General features: G+C 34.4%; 2 protein-coding genes across 2 annotated transcripts in view; both read left to right on the plus strand.

Annotated features, from left to right (window-relative positions):
* The first annotated feature begins 3716 nt into the window (after nt 1–3716).
* Nucleotides 3717–7984, plus strand: LOC136231952 (pentatricopeptide repeat-containing protein At1g62350). Its single transcript, XM_066020989.1, has 2 exons — nt 3717–4099; nt 7479–7984. The coding sequence occupies exons 1-2, from the start codon at nt 3749–3751 to the stop codon at nt 7899–7901; spliced, it is 774 nt and encodes a 257-aa protein (XP_065877061.1). The 5' UTR covers nt 3717–3748; the 3' UTR covers nt 7902–7984.
* A 7519-nt stretch (nt 7985–15503) lies between these two features.
* Nucleotides 15504–16640, plus strand: part of LOC136232475 (protein CLT1, chloroplastic) — a 29597-nt gene continuing 28460 nt past the window's right edge. The window contains exon 1 of the mRNA XM_066021657.1: nt 15504–16032. Coding sequence (XP_065877729.1) covers nt 15593–16032 — 440 coding nt within the window. The 5' untranslated portion in view covers nt 15504–15592. The remainder of the gene's footprint in view (nt 16033–16640) is intronic.

Genomic DNA, 16640 nt, shown 5'->3' on the forward strand with positions numbered 1-16640 from the left:
TTGGTTAGAATGACTTTATTGATTTAAAAAGTTAAAGTTCATTAACTTTATTGAATCAATTGGAATTCAACTATTCTTCAACTATATATGAAGAATGTTTCATACTAAAGAAAAGACATTGCCATAATATTAGAAGATTATGTGGTTATCACAAAATTAGGAGATTTTTTCTCAAATATTATGAACAAAATCAAGTCAAAATATTCCTATTTTTAGATAATTTTGTTCTTATTTATATCACTCTCATCTTTACTAATTCATATTCATCTTTTCTTACTTTGTTATACAAAATTATTTCTATCATTTATCATCTTATTTTTCAACCATGAAGAACCTTTCAATTTGTGTCATTGTTCTTGCTCTTTTTATTACCCTTGGTAAGTTTTCTTAAAAATAAAATAAATTCATGTGCTTTTATTTTGTGATTTAATTAGGTCACGATACTATTGCATATATGAAAGTATAGGGATGTAAATGGGACGAGGAATCCCCGATTACAATTCCTGTAGGGCGGAAATGGGGATAGTTTTGTCCTCCGCAAGGCGAGACGGAGAGCGGATAGGGATAGGTATCCCCATTCCGTGGGGATCTTGTACCCGTTCCCGATAGTGCCTCCATGGGCAGTGACGAATCCAAACACTGAACGATGGTGTTTATCATGATTATGGATGCGAAATTGATGTTTTTTAGTGTTTCTATAAAAAAATGAAAGCTTTGTTCGCAGTTTTCATAAAAATTTTGACGTTTTCTGGCGACCAATGGATGCACAGGCCCCTCCTAAACCCCCCTAGCTTCGTCCTTGCCCATGGAGATCTTACAGATTCTCTGACTAGTTTCATGTTTAACATTCATTTTTTCTTTGTTTTTTTTATATATTTTTCTATGATTCTTTTTAGAGTTATTAACTTATGTCAATTTTATCATTTCTTTCCATCTCTTCAGATAAAAAATAGAATAAAAGTTTTATATATAGCAAGGCGAATCGACACTATGGCTAGGAGGAGTCTTGAACCCCTCCTCAGCCAGCCTAAACTTATCTTTTAGTATGGTGGGCGAAGGATTTTAGTCCTCATCAAAATCCTCAGCTGGTCCCCCAACCCAGCCAACAATTCTCTTTAAAATTTTGGGCTCCTTAGTAACTTTATTCTGTGTCGCCCCTATATATATTAAAGAAAAAACAGAATATGAAAATCTACATGGAGACAAGGATTCTGTACGGGGACAAAATTATCCCCATTTCGGAGACAAAAACATGAAATCCCCAATAAACCGGAAAGCGAGGGATGGAGAATGTGATCCCGCCCCGTGTTATCCCGTCCCGATGTATAAAACAAATAATAATTCATGAATTATGTGTGTGTGCAGGAAGGGAAGCAACAATGGTGGAAGCTAAGGAGTGTAAGCAGGTACTGCCTGAAAAGAGAGATATTTGTGAGGCAACTGATTGCAATGATGATTGCATTTTTACCTTTGGAACTGCTTCTACTACTGGAAAATGCAATGGTCAAACTTGTGACTGCACCTATGCTTGTTAATTTAATTATTTCTAAATAAATAATATCTATTATGTAACTTGAGATTTCTTAATCTCCAATTTTGGATTCTTATTAATAATAATAATGAAATTTTCATCTAATTCTGTTTAGTATTTTTATCTTCTCTAGTGATACTTGGATTAAAATTGTAATATATGTATATTTCTCTCTTATTTAGGAGAAATACTCTTTTAATTTGAAAGAAATAATCAATAACCACATGTTCATTCCAGTTTTATATTAAGACATAACACTCATTTGGTTCTTTAAACTAAAACTTCAAAATCAATTAAGACTTTAAACTATTAAAAATACTATGTGTATATTTGAATAATGTAACACTCATTTACCATTATTTGATAATACAATTTTCTATCTATTAATATGTAAAAATATAAAAATATTGGTGTATATTTTTTATTTATATAATTAAGGAAAATTTTATTTTCATGAATAAAATAAATAGAAAGATTAAATAGTTGATGAGCACAAAACAAAAATAGACACCTTAAAATGTAAAATGTAAGTATCAACTTATTAGTGTAATAAGTAAAATACCAAAACTAATAAATTATTTCCAATTAAATAAATAATTTAGGATTTTGTTTTATTAAAAAAAGTTAAGAAATGCGTTAATTGCAATACGGTCACTGAAATTTAGAGTTAATTTAAAAAACGTCATCAAATTTCATTTTATTTTAATAAAATCTTTCATTTTTATTTCAATATAGTTATTTTGGGTATTTCAAATAGAGAAAATATATAAATAGTGACATGACAATCACGTTGAAAATGATTGACTTTCATGTGACTGTCATATAATATGCAATAGAGTTTTTTTCAACACGATTGATATGTTACTATTCTAGTGATTTTTTCGTCTAAATTGGTTAGAATGACTTTATTGATATAAAAAATTAAAGTTCATTAACTTTATTGAATCAATTGGAATTCAACTTTTTTTTTTTTTTTTTTGAAATTGAATCTCAAAATTCAATGACCATTTAATCCCATCATTAGTTGTTTTTTAGACTGATGTTGAGTACGACAATTGATATATTTCTTCGTTCAGTAATATGTTCCTGCTTTTTCTCCGTGATATCATACTCCTCTTTTTTTTCTCTCTCCCTTCTTCCTCACAATTCGACATCGACCACCTCATCTTGTTGTCTCCCAATCATACCATCACTCTCGAACACCATTGCGATCGAGAAAATACATCCACTTTCTATTTGATGATCATGTCATTCATGTTTAGATCTATTTACGAGCAAGAGTATCCATCTGACCCGCGTCTAATAGACCGTAGTTAAACAAGAGAAAATGATATTAGGTTTGGTTTCATTCAAATCCATCTAAACCTGCTTATTTTTACGGTGGCTTGAGATTGATAAAAATAGAATGGTCCGAACATTTTATTAATATTAATTAATTATTATGAAAAATATATAGTTGGTGTGTTTAAAATTTGATTTTTTGATTTTTAAACTCGAGTTAAGCCGAATTAAATTAACAACAAACTGAACTGAACTAAAATGAGGCTATACATTTTTAGATCGCCGCCCAAACCTGATCCAATCCGATCCAACCCAACCCGACCTAGACCTGACAATTTTCGTGTTCGTGTCGTGTCAGGTTTCGGTGTCGTGTCAAAACCTGTAACACGAACGCGACACGAAAACTTTTCGTGTCACAAAATCAGAACACGAACACGACCTGCTCTTGACATGGTAAACAGGACACGACACGAATTTTTTACACAACCAATTAAATTGACACGACCTGACCTGCTAACACGACCTAACATGCTAACACGACACGACCTGACCTGCTTTTTTTATACTCTTTATATTTATACTCTAATAAATAAGAAAAGTCATGTCTATTTTTAACCTAGTTTATTATAATTTTTAATTTTTTTAATTTCTTTAATTAAATTTCGGGTCAGTTTCGTGTTTTCGGGTTGACACGAAAATGATACGAAAATCAACGTCTCATTTTGTGTCGTGTCAACTTTCATGTCGTGTCATAAAACCCTAAACACTAATACTAAAAAAGCATGTGTTCGTGTCGTGTTATCGGGTCGTGTGTCGCTTTGCAGGTCTAACTCGACCCATGTACAGTTCTACTCGTGTTTAAATTGTAAGAAAACAAGATAGACTGCCGATTAAAAGTGAGGTAACTGAAGAAATTTCATTTTTGCTGTTTATTCTATGTGGCGTCTGGCTTCAGTTCTTGCACGGAGAACTTCATCATCCCAAACTCATTTGCGTTCTAGAATTAGTTGCATAAATTGCGAAAGCAAACAGCAACAAGAGCATTTTTTTGTTATTTTGCGCTACATTTCTAATTTGGCTTCCAAACCTAGCTTGTCCATATGGAGGCGGAAGAAAGATATAGGCAAAGAAGGGTTAGTGATGGCCAAGGAGCTGAAGAGACTTCAGTCAGACCCTATCCGGCTTGATCGGTTCATTAAGTCTCAGGTTTCTCGCTTGCTCAAGTCTGATCTTGTCTCTGTTCTCGCCGAGTTTCAGAGACAAAACCAGGTTTTTCTTTGCATGAAGGTTAGTTTCTGGTTTTGATTTTTATGTTCTACTGTTTGGTTGCTCAGAAATTCAGAGAAATGGGATGTGAAATTTGAAGTTCTGTTAGAGCATCGTGGTTTGTTTTTTATCTGGTTGTGTATTGAGCAGAATTCTTGTGAATGCGAAAATTAGTAATGAAAACAAACAATGCATATCTTTAGATTTTTATTTCTTCAAGCAAATTATGCAATTTTTTGGACTTTGAGGAGTCAAAATCATTACATGATTTATTGCGGAAATTGATATTGTGATTGATTTTGGGAAAATTTTAGTCAGCAACCTAACATAAACTAAGAATAGCATCGCTTAAGAAGAGGGTAAACTGATTCACGAAAATATCTAGCAATGGAAAGATATTGAAGTTGAATGTGATTTGTCTTTGTTGGTTTTGTGGTAATGATTATTATCAAGGTAGTGGAGGAATCCTTGTGTTCTTTGGAACTTGTTGTTCACTAATGAATATATCTGAGTCTTTCTTACTAGGGATAAGGTAATGGGGAGAACTGATTTAGCTTCCACTTATAAAACAGGGCAATATTAAGTCAACTTTTATCATTTGGTGCAATTTCAAGCCTCGTTAACGAATTATGAGTTTTTGTTGTTAACAAAAGATGTGCATTTCAAGCCTTCTTGGTGGTCAGAACGCTGAAGGTTGGATTATGGACAGAACATAAAATTGCACATATGGTTAACGAGGCTTCAAATTGCAACGTCTGATAAATGGTAGATTTAAGATTGCACTGTTGTAGATGCTAAATAATCTCTCCCCTAACCATATTGCTAAATTTGTATCTTATCTCTTCTTACTATGTAGTTTTTGTACCACACCTACTTTTAACTCATCTGTCGTGAAAACGTTCGATGGTATAGTTGTGATAAGAGCAGAATTAAAGTATTGAATTTGGGGTTTTCTTTTATTACATAAAAGAATCATTTTATACATCTCACTTTGTAATTTGCCATCAACATCAGGTCTCTTGGTTTGTAGAAATAATCCGAAAAGACTTACTGAGTGCTAGTTTGTTATAGTTTAATGGTGGTTGTGGAATAATACAGATAGTATGTTCAAATTTTATAAAACATTTATGATTTGATTGATCATATCATGACATTAAGATTCCTATGTCTTTAAAAAAAAATCTGATTTAATGGCAACCACAATTTTTCCAATGCTTATCCAGATGAAGTTGATAAATAATGCAAAAGTGATGTCTCTCTAGAATATGGTGAGTGATAGTATAGGAATCAGTTCTTTTGGTAAGAAAAGTAATAAGAATCAGTTTGTATTAAAGGAACTGGAATTATTTTGTCAATCATGTTCTGAATGAGGTTCTAGCAAATGCTGTTTTGAGTTGAGGGGAAATTAAATAGTTGAATGGTGAACCACATTTTTATGTCCTTGAACTTTATGCATATGTGCTATTGAGCCTTTCAACTTCACTTTTGTTTATTAAGCCGTGCGTCGGTGTGCTATCAAGCCGTTCAACCTTAATTTTGTTCTGTTGATCTGCTGAAATTGATAATTGGAACCTATTTAGCCTAATTTTTTCTACTTTTTTTTTTTGTCAGCTCGTGCTCGCTTGTTATTTGTCCAAAAAAGAGTTCAATGTCTTTCAATTATAAAATTTAGAAGTTTCATGGAACAAAAGTAAATTTAAGGGGCTCAATAGCACAGACACGTAAAGTTTAATGTATAGGCGCACCAGGCGCAGGCCTTAGCGCCATGACATCCCCCATGGCGGGCGCAACCGCCGTGGCGTGCCATTTTGCGCCAAGGGGCTTTTGCCCAAAGGCGCACCAAGGTGACATAGGGGTCAGTTTTAGGGGGTTTTGGCAGTTACATATCTGGAACACGTGTTGAATAAACTGTCATCTGATCTGAGGGTCCCAAATGAGAATTTTTTTTTTAAAAAAAAGAAGAGATTATACACTACACATTTGAATTAAATAGAAGAGGAAGACGGAGTCCTATTAGAAGAGGAAGAAGTTTAGTAGAACAGAAACACAGAAAATGAATTCATTGCATTTTTATGTTAGTTTTATAATTTTTGTTTTTGTAAGTGCTTGTCTCGCTATGGTGCTCGCCATCACCGTGAGCCATGCGCCAAGGCTCCAAGACCCCTAGCGCCTAGTGCTCCATGTGCCTTTAATAACTATGGTTTAATGGCTTAAAAATCTGTTAGCTGAATGGATACAATGCAACTTACCATGATTTTCTTTCACTGCTACTCTGTTAGTGACAACGCTTTTGCAGTAGATTGAGAGTAACATTAATTTAAATTGGAGACTTCTGTAAGCTTTTAGCTGGACCGTCCTTGTAGTTCAGCTGTCGAGGGAACTCTTGATATCTTTGTTATTACTCTCATTTAAATAGATAATTTGAAATTACATTGGAATTCCAGTGACAATCAGTTTTCAACAGATGATTTGTAATTGCACAAATAGCGGTCGGATGAAGGTGAACTGTTATAGTTTTTCTCTTGATAGTCAGATGATTTTGGTGTACTTTAATAAGTTTATGAATATTTTGAAGAACTGACTGTACTTTAGAAAGTGCTATGTGCTTGATGATCTTCAATGCTTTCATCGAAACATTGCGCAAGTAGGTAGCAAATTTTTCATTCTGTTCGGTTTCATTTCAGATTAATGAATGAACGTGCCTCTCTCTTATACTCTCCAAGTGGTCGTGCTGGTTCGGGATTCGATTAAGCTCTATTTCGAGCTGGGCGAATCTAAATTATGACAGAAGCTTATGATTTGCGATCCGAATCATGCAATACGATTCAGCTCTATTTCGAGCCTGACCCTCATCACCTGTCATCAAAAACTTCAACAATACTAACTACTAAACTCACTCTCCTCTAGTCCGATTGTTATTTATCATGTTATCAACTCAAACTAGTCAATTTGATCATTATTAAGTTGACAACAAGGCAAAAAAACAGAGTCACAGACTTAAACTCTCCATTTCCACTAAGTTATTAAACGTAGTCCGATTTGTGAATAGTTTTATTAGGATTGCATTTGCATTAAATTTGACTTTTAAGGAATTGGTTGATATGATTTTCTTTTTTTACATTAAAATTACATTTCTAGACTAATATTTGATAATATTTTGAGTTCAACATGGTAAATATATATATATTTTTTTTATATAGTATTGTGAATTTGAACCGAATCTTACGATTCACGAGTCACAATTCACAAAATGTGGATTTCGATTCACGAGTCGAATCTCGATTGACAACTATGGCTAGGTGTATCTTTGGGTTGATTGTTATAGTTTTCTTATTCTTGTGCATAAACAAATAGCATGACATGAATATCTTTTTTCTCATTGAGTGTTCTTCTTCTTCAGCTCTACGATGTGGTGCGTAAAGAAATTTGGTACCGGCCAGACATGTTCTTCTACAGAGACATGCTTATGATGCTTGCAAGAAACAAGAAGATTGATGAAGCAAAGCTTGTTTGGCAAGATTTGAAGAAAGAGGGAGTTTTGTTTGATCAACATACATTTGGAGACATCATGAGGGCTTTCTTAGATAATGGATTACCATCGGAAGCCATGGATATATACGAGGAGATGAGGCAATCTCCTGATCTTCCATTGTCGTTGCCTTTTCGAGTAATCTTGAAAGGCTTAATTCCATATCCAGATTTGAGAGAGAAGGTAAAAGATGATTTCATAGAACTTTTTCCAAACATGATTGTTTATGACCCTGCTGAAGACTTGTTTGAAGATCAAGGAGAAGAGAGCGAAGCTGAAGATGATTATAGGTGATAGAGTTTCGTGCATTATTGTCTACTTCACCGCAGAAAATGCTCGGTTTTTATAGTCACTAAAATAGGGGCTTTATTATTAAAGACTCTCTCTCTTTTCACTATTGGTAAATATAACAATCATTAATAATTTTAATTATAAAATAATAAATAAGGAGTGAATATAAGAAGTATTGTTGGAGATGATATATCTTAGTCACTCTTAAATCACTAAGAGTCAATTATTTATATTATTTTTAGAGAGTGCACTAAGAGTCTCTTGGAGATACTCTAAATAGCTTCCACAGATATTGCTCTTGTTCCATCGTTAATCTTTAACATCTCTAATATTTAGTTGAATATAATAAAAGTGTCAGAAATTAAATAAAAGAAAAGTGCGGGCATTATGGATTTTTTTCTCACATTAGTCTTCTAAATTTACTTATTATTACCCTTTGAATTTGGTTAAAATGGGTTATTACTTATTATTACCCTTTGAATTTGCTTAAAATGGGTTATTGATCACCTAAATTTACTTAAAGTGATTGGCATTTCAATTTGTCCAAATCGCCTTTTACTTTGCCACGTAGCATGGGGGTTATTTAAGTCATTTAAGCAAGTTCAGAGAACTAATGAAACATCCTTTAAATTTAAAGAGTCAATCAGGTTTTTGAGTTAAATTTAGGGTCGTGATGTATTCAACTAATAGTATCACTAATGTAACATGTTATATCCTATCAATACATTTAAAAGATTTTGATTTAAATAAAAATTTGGTCAATTATGTTTTACGTTAATAAGATTCTTATTATTAATTAGGTTACTTTGTGTGTTTTCATCATTGGATGATGAAATATAAAATTCATCCAATGGTGAAAACACATAAAGTAAGGCTTACTTTGTAAAAAACAAAATAAGCATAGCCTCTACCTATTGAGTTTTAATGGTCAAATTTATAACGAGGGTTTTTAGTTCAACTATTGTTGTTTATTATTTGTTGGATATTAGAAGCCTTAGAAGATGAAATATCTAAATTTATTTAAAAGTTGTTTATTGTTTGAAGGCGCATTTACAGTTGATCGTAATGGTCGGAATGAAGGGTATGGTAGTGTGGATGTGATGGTATTAGTTTCAGGGGGGGTTAGGAACTAATTAAACTTTTTACTTTAAAGGCTGACTTATTTTAATTTTAATACTTTTACCCAGTCTCTAGGTCAGCACCGCTGAGTATGTTTTGAGACAGCTTTAGTCAATTTACTAACGAGCTGTTTCAGATGTGGGTTGGGAAGCAACACTTAAGTCGATTTCCAACACAGCACTCAGGTTACTCAGCTTCAGCGTGTACAAATTATTTTACTGAGTAATGTTAAGCAAGCAACACATACATATATATATATATATCAAGCGAAAGGGTTAGAAGTTACTCAGCAGACTTATCCTGGTTCGGCCTCTCCGCCTACGTCCAGTCCCCGGAATCCCTCCGAGCTTTTTCAATCCTCTACTGAGCTCTTTAAAGGTAGAGCACAAACCTTTTACAATAGCAACTGAGTATGCAAGAGTACCGTCCTCTATTCGTCTACTCAATCCTATCTCTACCACTGAGTACTATAACCGAGTACTCAGCCTCACTCTACCACTGAGTACTATAACCGAGTACTCAGCTTCACTTTACCACTGAGTATTATAATCGAGTACTCAGCTTCTCTAACCTTTTACAGATGATACAAGAATTGTTCTCACTTAGTGAAGAACACTTTAGATGAATAAAATCACTCTAGACTTTTACACAAAAATAGGAGTTGGTGTAAGAGCTTGCTTTTCTTTTTCAGACAGCTTCTATTTTGGATTTTGCAAGTGAATTGACTTGATGAAGATTTGCTTGTCTGTCTTTCTTGTATTTGATCAAAGTGATGAATTGGCCTTTTTATAGTGATTTTTGGGCGCCAATGATTTGAATCCTGACATAGCCGTTGTGGGGAAACGGTCTTCATTCGTCATCACTTGGTCAGCACTCAGTGCCGCAGGCCAATCCTGTCTTCTGATTTCGTCAGGAGCCATGTTTGCCAGGTTTGTCTTCTAACGCCAGGTTTGTCTTCTTGCGCCAGGTTTGTCTTTTAGTAATTATCAAATGGTCCATGCTTCTCGAAAAGGTCCTTCTGACAGAGTTCTGAGTCTTCTGAATTTTGCTCAGACCTTGTCTTTCAAGTTGACAGATCATTGACGCTGACCCGACGACTACTCAGCTTGACTTAGCGGCTTTGCCTTCAAGCTTTTTTGAAGAAGACATTTCTTTCGCTTAAGCTGAGTTGCATTTTACTCAGCTTCTTGCATTTGCTGACTTCGTCTTGACTTTCTCTTATAGATTTTTAGTTCATGTTCTTATTACTTAACTTACTCAACATTGAACAAACACATTAGTACAATTAAATCAAAGCACTTAAATTTAATTGTTTAATCATGAGATTAACTTAAATAATTTTGTCAAATCAAAATCATGTGGAAAGGTGTTTCAACAGAGTTTAAACGTGTTGTTTTATCAATGCAGCTGGATAAATCACCAGGGTCTAACGAGCTTAATCCAGGGTCTTTTCAGCATTTTTGGCTTTGGACAGGAGGTGTTTAATGCATGCCTAGGATGGTTGATTCGAAAGGAATTTCATGCTCACCTGAATGATTATATAATTGTGCTTATTCCGAAGTGTGATGACCCAATTCGTATGACTGATTTAAGGCCTATCGCATTATGTAACATGTATACAATTATTGCCAATGTGTTAGCAAATCGTCTGAAGGTATGTCTCCCAAAGATTATTTCAAAAAGTCAATCTGCATTTGTTCCAAGGCGGTCACTTATTGATAATGTGCTTGTTGCTTTTGAGTCTCTACGTTATATGAAGAGGAAGTCTCGAGGTCATATAGGGGAAGTGGCACTTAAAATTGATATTAGTAAGACATACGATAAAGTGGATTAGGGGGGTTTTAGAAGCTGTTATGGTCCGTATGACGTTTAATGCGTGCTGAGTGGAGTGTATAATGCTTTTGTGTTTCCACTGTCTCTTATTCGATCTCGGTTAATGGTTCGCTAGTTGGTCCTTTCTCTCCAGGTCGAGGTCTATGTCAAGGAGATCCCATGTCTTTATATCCTTTTATCATGTGTGTGGAAGTTCTTTCTAAGCTTATTCAGAAAGCAGAAGTGGACTGAGCTATCAATGGGTGCTGAGTCTACAGGGGCCCCTAGGGTCTCGCATCTCTTATTTGCGGATGTCAGTTTTTTTATTATTTTTTGGGGTAGATTTGGAGGTGTAGAGGGTCGTGGATATTCTTCAAGAGTATGAGCTAGTATTAATTTATCTAAATCATGTATTTTTTTTAGCTAAATGTCTCTACGAAGGTCCGTAATGCAATATGTTCTCTGCTCTAGGTTCATTCGACGCTAGATATGACACGCTATCAGGGTTTTCTTTTCTTATAGGCAAGTCTAAACATGCTATCATGGAGTTCCTTCAAGATAGACTTCATAAGAAATTTAATAGTTAGAGTATGGAATTTTTATCCAATGCTGGAAAAAGTGTGCTTTTTTTATCGGTTGCTCAAGCACTTCCAACGTTTTGTATGAGTTTTTTTTGCTTCCTAGATCTATTTGTGATGATCTTGAGAAGATGACGAACTCGTTTTTGTGGGGCACGAAGGAGAATGGTAATAAGAATATCCACTAGTTTGTGTGGGATCGTCTGTGTAATAAGTGAGACAATGATGGTCTCGGGTTCAAGGATTTGCACGATTATAATATCCAGGGAAGCAAGGGTGGAAATTTATCAATCAAACTTATATGTTAGTTAGTCGGATTTACAAAGCTAAATATTACCCGCAAGATACTTTTATTACCTCTAAATGGAGCGCTAATCCTAGTTACGTTTGAAGAAGTGTGTGGGGTTCGATTGAGATGTTAAAAGGGGGGTTACCATGAAGAATAGGATCAGACACATGGATTGGGATGTGGACTGATCCATGGTTGGTTCATGATGGGGAGTTTCAGGTTTTGTCAAGCTATGGCGGGGGTATGAAGGAGGCTAGAGTACGCGACTTGTGAAGGAAAATAGACAAGCCTAGGCACAACGGAATAGTAAATTTTTTTTATCTATTTTATCTATTTCCCTTTTCCAAGATCTGTTAATTGTTATTTCATACAAAGAGGGATAGACCGAAATACCTTTTATGACGAACTATCTACAATTGCAAACGAAGTGCGTACAACTCTTAATCCGTGTATCACGAACCACAATCACAACAGAAAAGTAAAGTGATTAGTAAACAACCAATGAATATCAATCTAAGTTGATTGTCTCTAAAGGAATCGACACGAGATCAAAGAGAGAGTATAGAAGAGAGTAATTTAGCCGGGATGATTTCGGAACAATTCCTAGCCTCCAGTATTTGTGTTAGCCAAAATTTACAGGGAGATGAGTCTATTTATAGACTTCTCAAACCCTAACCCTAATTGTATTAGTTAATTAATTATTCGGAATAGAATTACTAATTAGATAGTTAAATAAATACTTATTATTATCTTTTTTTTGAAACAAATACTTATTATCTTAATGATATCTAATCTAATATATTTAGATAATAACTCTAATCCAATTAGTTATTAATTTAAGTTAGGGATAATTAATTAGAGTTATAATCACATTAAAACCTCTAATTAATATTATCAGATAATTCTTTAATTTAATTCACAATTATAATCTAATTATAATTATTAATCAAATTAATTTATCCCTAATTAACTACAAATTTCAGCCCATGCTATATATCCCACTAAAATTACAATTTCGTCCTCTGGTTCCAAGTCCCATATGCGATCCATTAGGTTCTTATTGCTACTAGCCGTATATATCCTTTGGAATTAATTTCAACTTATATATAACGGAATGACTTCGCGAACTGTTACTACAGAACCTAAGACATTCCCCCAATGCAAATAAGAAGCCAGGTTGAATACAGACATTTAGCTTTCCGCATTAGGTGCAGTATAATTCGATCCTTCATCAATGATATCCTTTAGACAATTCTTATAACCATGGAACGTGTCAAGGTTACATATAGCAAAGAGTCTGTTTTACTTATCCAAGTTGAATTTACTCTGAAAGATAAGTTAAGTGAAATCTCCATTTCTACTCTTAACTCTATCACCTTGCAAGGATTTTAGTCAATTCAGCACAAGCGGCCATTTGGATATATCTCCTATTTATCAGGAGTGACGAATGCTCAATCTAACATTAACTATCCTGCAATTACTTTATGTGATACCCAACGCTGCTCTCACACACCCTAGGGCCTCCCTTGTAGTGGATCGTGCTCGCACAGAATCAAAGCATCACACTCCATAATCCAGAATCACTAATTAATGAATGTTTGAGTCTGAGGATTACTTATACCTACTAATACCAATAAGATGAACAGTTGACACTCAGATAAACCTATGTATGCTATTATCTCAAGTCGGGTCCCAATCCTAATGAACTCCTTCATTAGATCCATGTAACTGTCTAGATATCTCCATATCTAAAGCTTGTGAGATCAGCTCTCTATCTCGACAGAAAACACTGTTACATGCAAGTATCAACAGTAATATACCAACCCCTTTAACACATTACTTGACTTGGGGTTGATTTTAAGTTTATTGGTCTATTATAAAGTATAGTCTCACTTCATGCTTGTCTGAACACTTTATAACTACTTAAATAAACTTGGGATTACTTTTCTTACAAAAGATTAATACCTTTTATATATAGTTTTAGTATGCTATATCTGATTAAAAACAAATTATTAAATAAACAATTTATTCATTGATATTCATATCCTAAAACAATTGTCTTTAGGATACTAAACTCCAACAACTTGTTTGTGGATGGTGCTCGTATTTGGGATAAAGGAAAGATTTATGGTTGTTTTAATAGACAAGAAGCTGAGCTCATTTCTAATATGTGTATACCTCGAGGTGATTTGAAGGATAGGATAATATGTCATTTTTCCAAGAATGGATGTTATTCGACTAAATCAGGCTACCACATTCTCTAGAAAACAGAGCAGAACAGAGTAGTAGCAATGGTTGGTGTTCGAAGTGGGATCTCAAGCTTTCACTTAAGGTTCTGATGTTCATGTGGAGACTAGGAAACAACTGCATTGCTACGTGATATAGATTGTTCGAGAGGCATATGAAGGTCCATCTATAATGTTTAATGTGTGATGTAGAGGTTTGAATATGGTTGACATTTGTTTTCAGAGTGTTTTTTTGATAGGAGGTGCTCGCGGGCAGCGAGAATGGAGCCTCATGCAAGAAATTGGAACCACATAGAAGGTTGGTTTGTTGAATGCTGCTGTAATAATGGGGCTGAGGCTGCTTGTAAATCGGTTATGGTAATCTGGTCAATTTGGAGACAACAAAATAATAAGCTATGGAATAACAGTTGCTTATCGCCAGAATTAGTAGTAGAAGGGGGACTGCGATTTTTTCCAAAATGGAAAGCAGAAAAAGTGTGTGCAGGGGCTGGTAGGATATGGACTTTTGGTACTGGTCAGTCTCGTATAGCTGGTGTGTGGAGTCCGTCTAGTTGGGGCAGTTGAAGTTCAACGTTGACGCTTCGGTCTTCAGTGGAGCAGGGAAGAGCGGGGTTGGGGTTGTAGTGTGGAACAATATTAGTAATTATTTGTAAGTGATGAGTTCGTACACAGGCGAAGTTTTAATTCCCAAGAACAATTTCATTTCTAATGTCATAAATGGTACAATTGAGCATCTAATGTTGTCAAATTTTAGAAGTTATTTAAACATATAACCATTTTATTCCCGTATTCTCCATCAATTACATATCAATTAGCTCATAAGTATTCTTTTTGATAAGTTTTATGATTTTAAAATAGATTTCTCATTCCGTCCAAGTTCTGTCTCGTCCTAATTTCTATAAAAAAATGATTTTAAAATAGATTTGTAATTGGAATACTTTTAAATTTGAAAAATATTTGGATTTTTTTTAAACACATGCAGAATATATATGAGATAATTTTATGAATTTTTTTCCACGTATATATAATGTCTTGGACCGGTTATTTATGAATGCTAACATGACTCATATGTAATGAAGATAACGAAGTGAAATAATGCTTTACTAAAATTAAATCCTTAATTACATCATTTATATAAATAGTTTTTTTTTTGGTTCGTAAGTGTATCCATCGCCGACAGCAGTGACTATTAACTTTCGCAGATGGTTTGCACCTCTATGGATGGGACTGCTGGCCACGGAAATTCTTTCCATTCCCAAAGACAAAAATCGAATCCTGGACCTTTGGTTAAGGGAGGAGGAGCCAGTAGTAGTATGTTTTTACTTTTATCTTTACTTTTAACTAAAAGAACTTTACAATAACTAAGAGAAGTTTAAAAGAACACTTTAGGTAATTTCCTTTTAAAACAAAAGTAGATTGAGTACAAACTGTAATTTATTCAAATACCATGCCCTTCATTGTAATTTTCAAAAGAAAAAAAGGGGGAGAAAATTACCGGTGAACGAATGTTCCTATAAATACATTAATCATTTCATCATTTTCATTTTCCCTCTCCTTCCAAAAGATTCCCTGTTTTGTTTTCTCCTCGTTTTCCTCTCTCTCTCTCTCTCGTTCTCCCATTACCAAAAATTCAAATTGCTGAACATCAAAATGACTTCCTGTCACCGCCGGTTAACCGCCGGCGCCACAACAGGCCCTGTTCATATCCAGCAACGCTCACTACATATTGTATCTCTTCCTCTCAACCGTAGTCTCAGTAATCAACGGCTAGGAATCTCCTTGAGATCTTCAAGACATTCTAAATCATTTTTAGTAGCGGCGGACGGATCCAGTGATGTGTGGCGCCGATCAGATGGCGGAAATGAATCGGATAAAGCGGGGCCGTGTTCGTGTTCGTTCGGGGATCAGGTGATTGGAGATGTGGTGGAGAGTGTTGGGAGGAGGAAGAAGATTGCGAATCGGAAGGTTGAGGTGGCAATTGCTGCGGCGGCCACAGTTGTGCTAGGTGTCGGGAATCGTGTGTTGTATAAACTTGCTTTGGTTCCGCTCAAGCATTACCCATTCTTTCTCGCTCAGCTTGCTACTTTCGGGTAATTTTTCCTAAACTCTAGATGCTTGACCTTAATTTTATTGTTCTTCTATGCATTTAATTTAGCCATTGGCAAGGCCTTTCTCTGCTACTATTTGCCTTTTACTTAATTTTTTTCTTAATTGTGCATTTGGACTAACAGGTAAGGAGTTTTTCGGAAATTGCCCCATATTATATGTTAGTGTATGGGATGATGATTATTTTGTGAATGCGTCTTCCGGTTGTACATAATGAGTGGCCGAATCAGAATCTTGAGTGCCTTTGTTATACTTGTATGTGTATTTTTTTTTTTTTAAAACAAAACCAAACATGGAGTTTTAAAAGGGAAACTTTCAAATGAGTGCTATCTTCGTTTTCAGCTAACTAAAATGAAAAAAGTCATTCTTCAAAAAAAAAAAAAAAATGAAAAAAGTCAATTTGAAGTTGTTGGTAATAATAAAAAATTTAATAAAAAAGTTAATTACTCCACCTTAGCATAGCTTAGTTGGTAATAATAAAAAATTTACTCCACAGACAGTTCTATAAAAAAATAAAATAAAAATAAAACTACTCCACGGGTTGGCAAGATCTGTTTTTTAAAATTTTACTTATATTTTAACATGTATTATT

This window comes from Euphorbia lathyris, chromosome 6, assembly GCF_963576675.1.
Source record: "Euphorbia lathyris chromosome 6, ddEupLath1.1, whole genome shotgun sequence".
Taxonomy (NCBI): domain Eukaryota; kingdom Viridiplantae; phylum Streptophyta; class Magnoliopsida; order Malpighiales; family Euphorbiaceae; genus Euphorbia; species Euphorbia lathyris.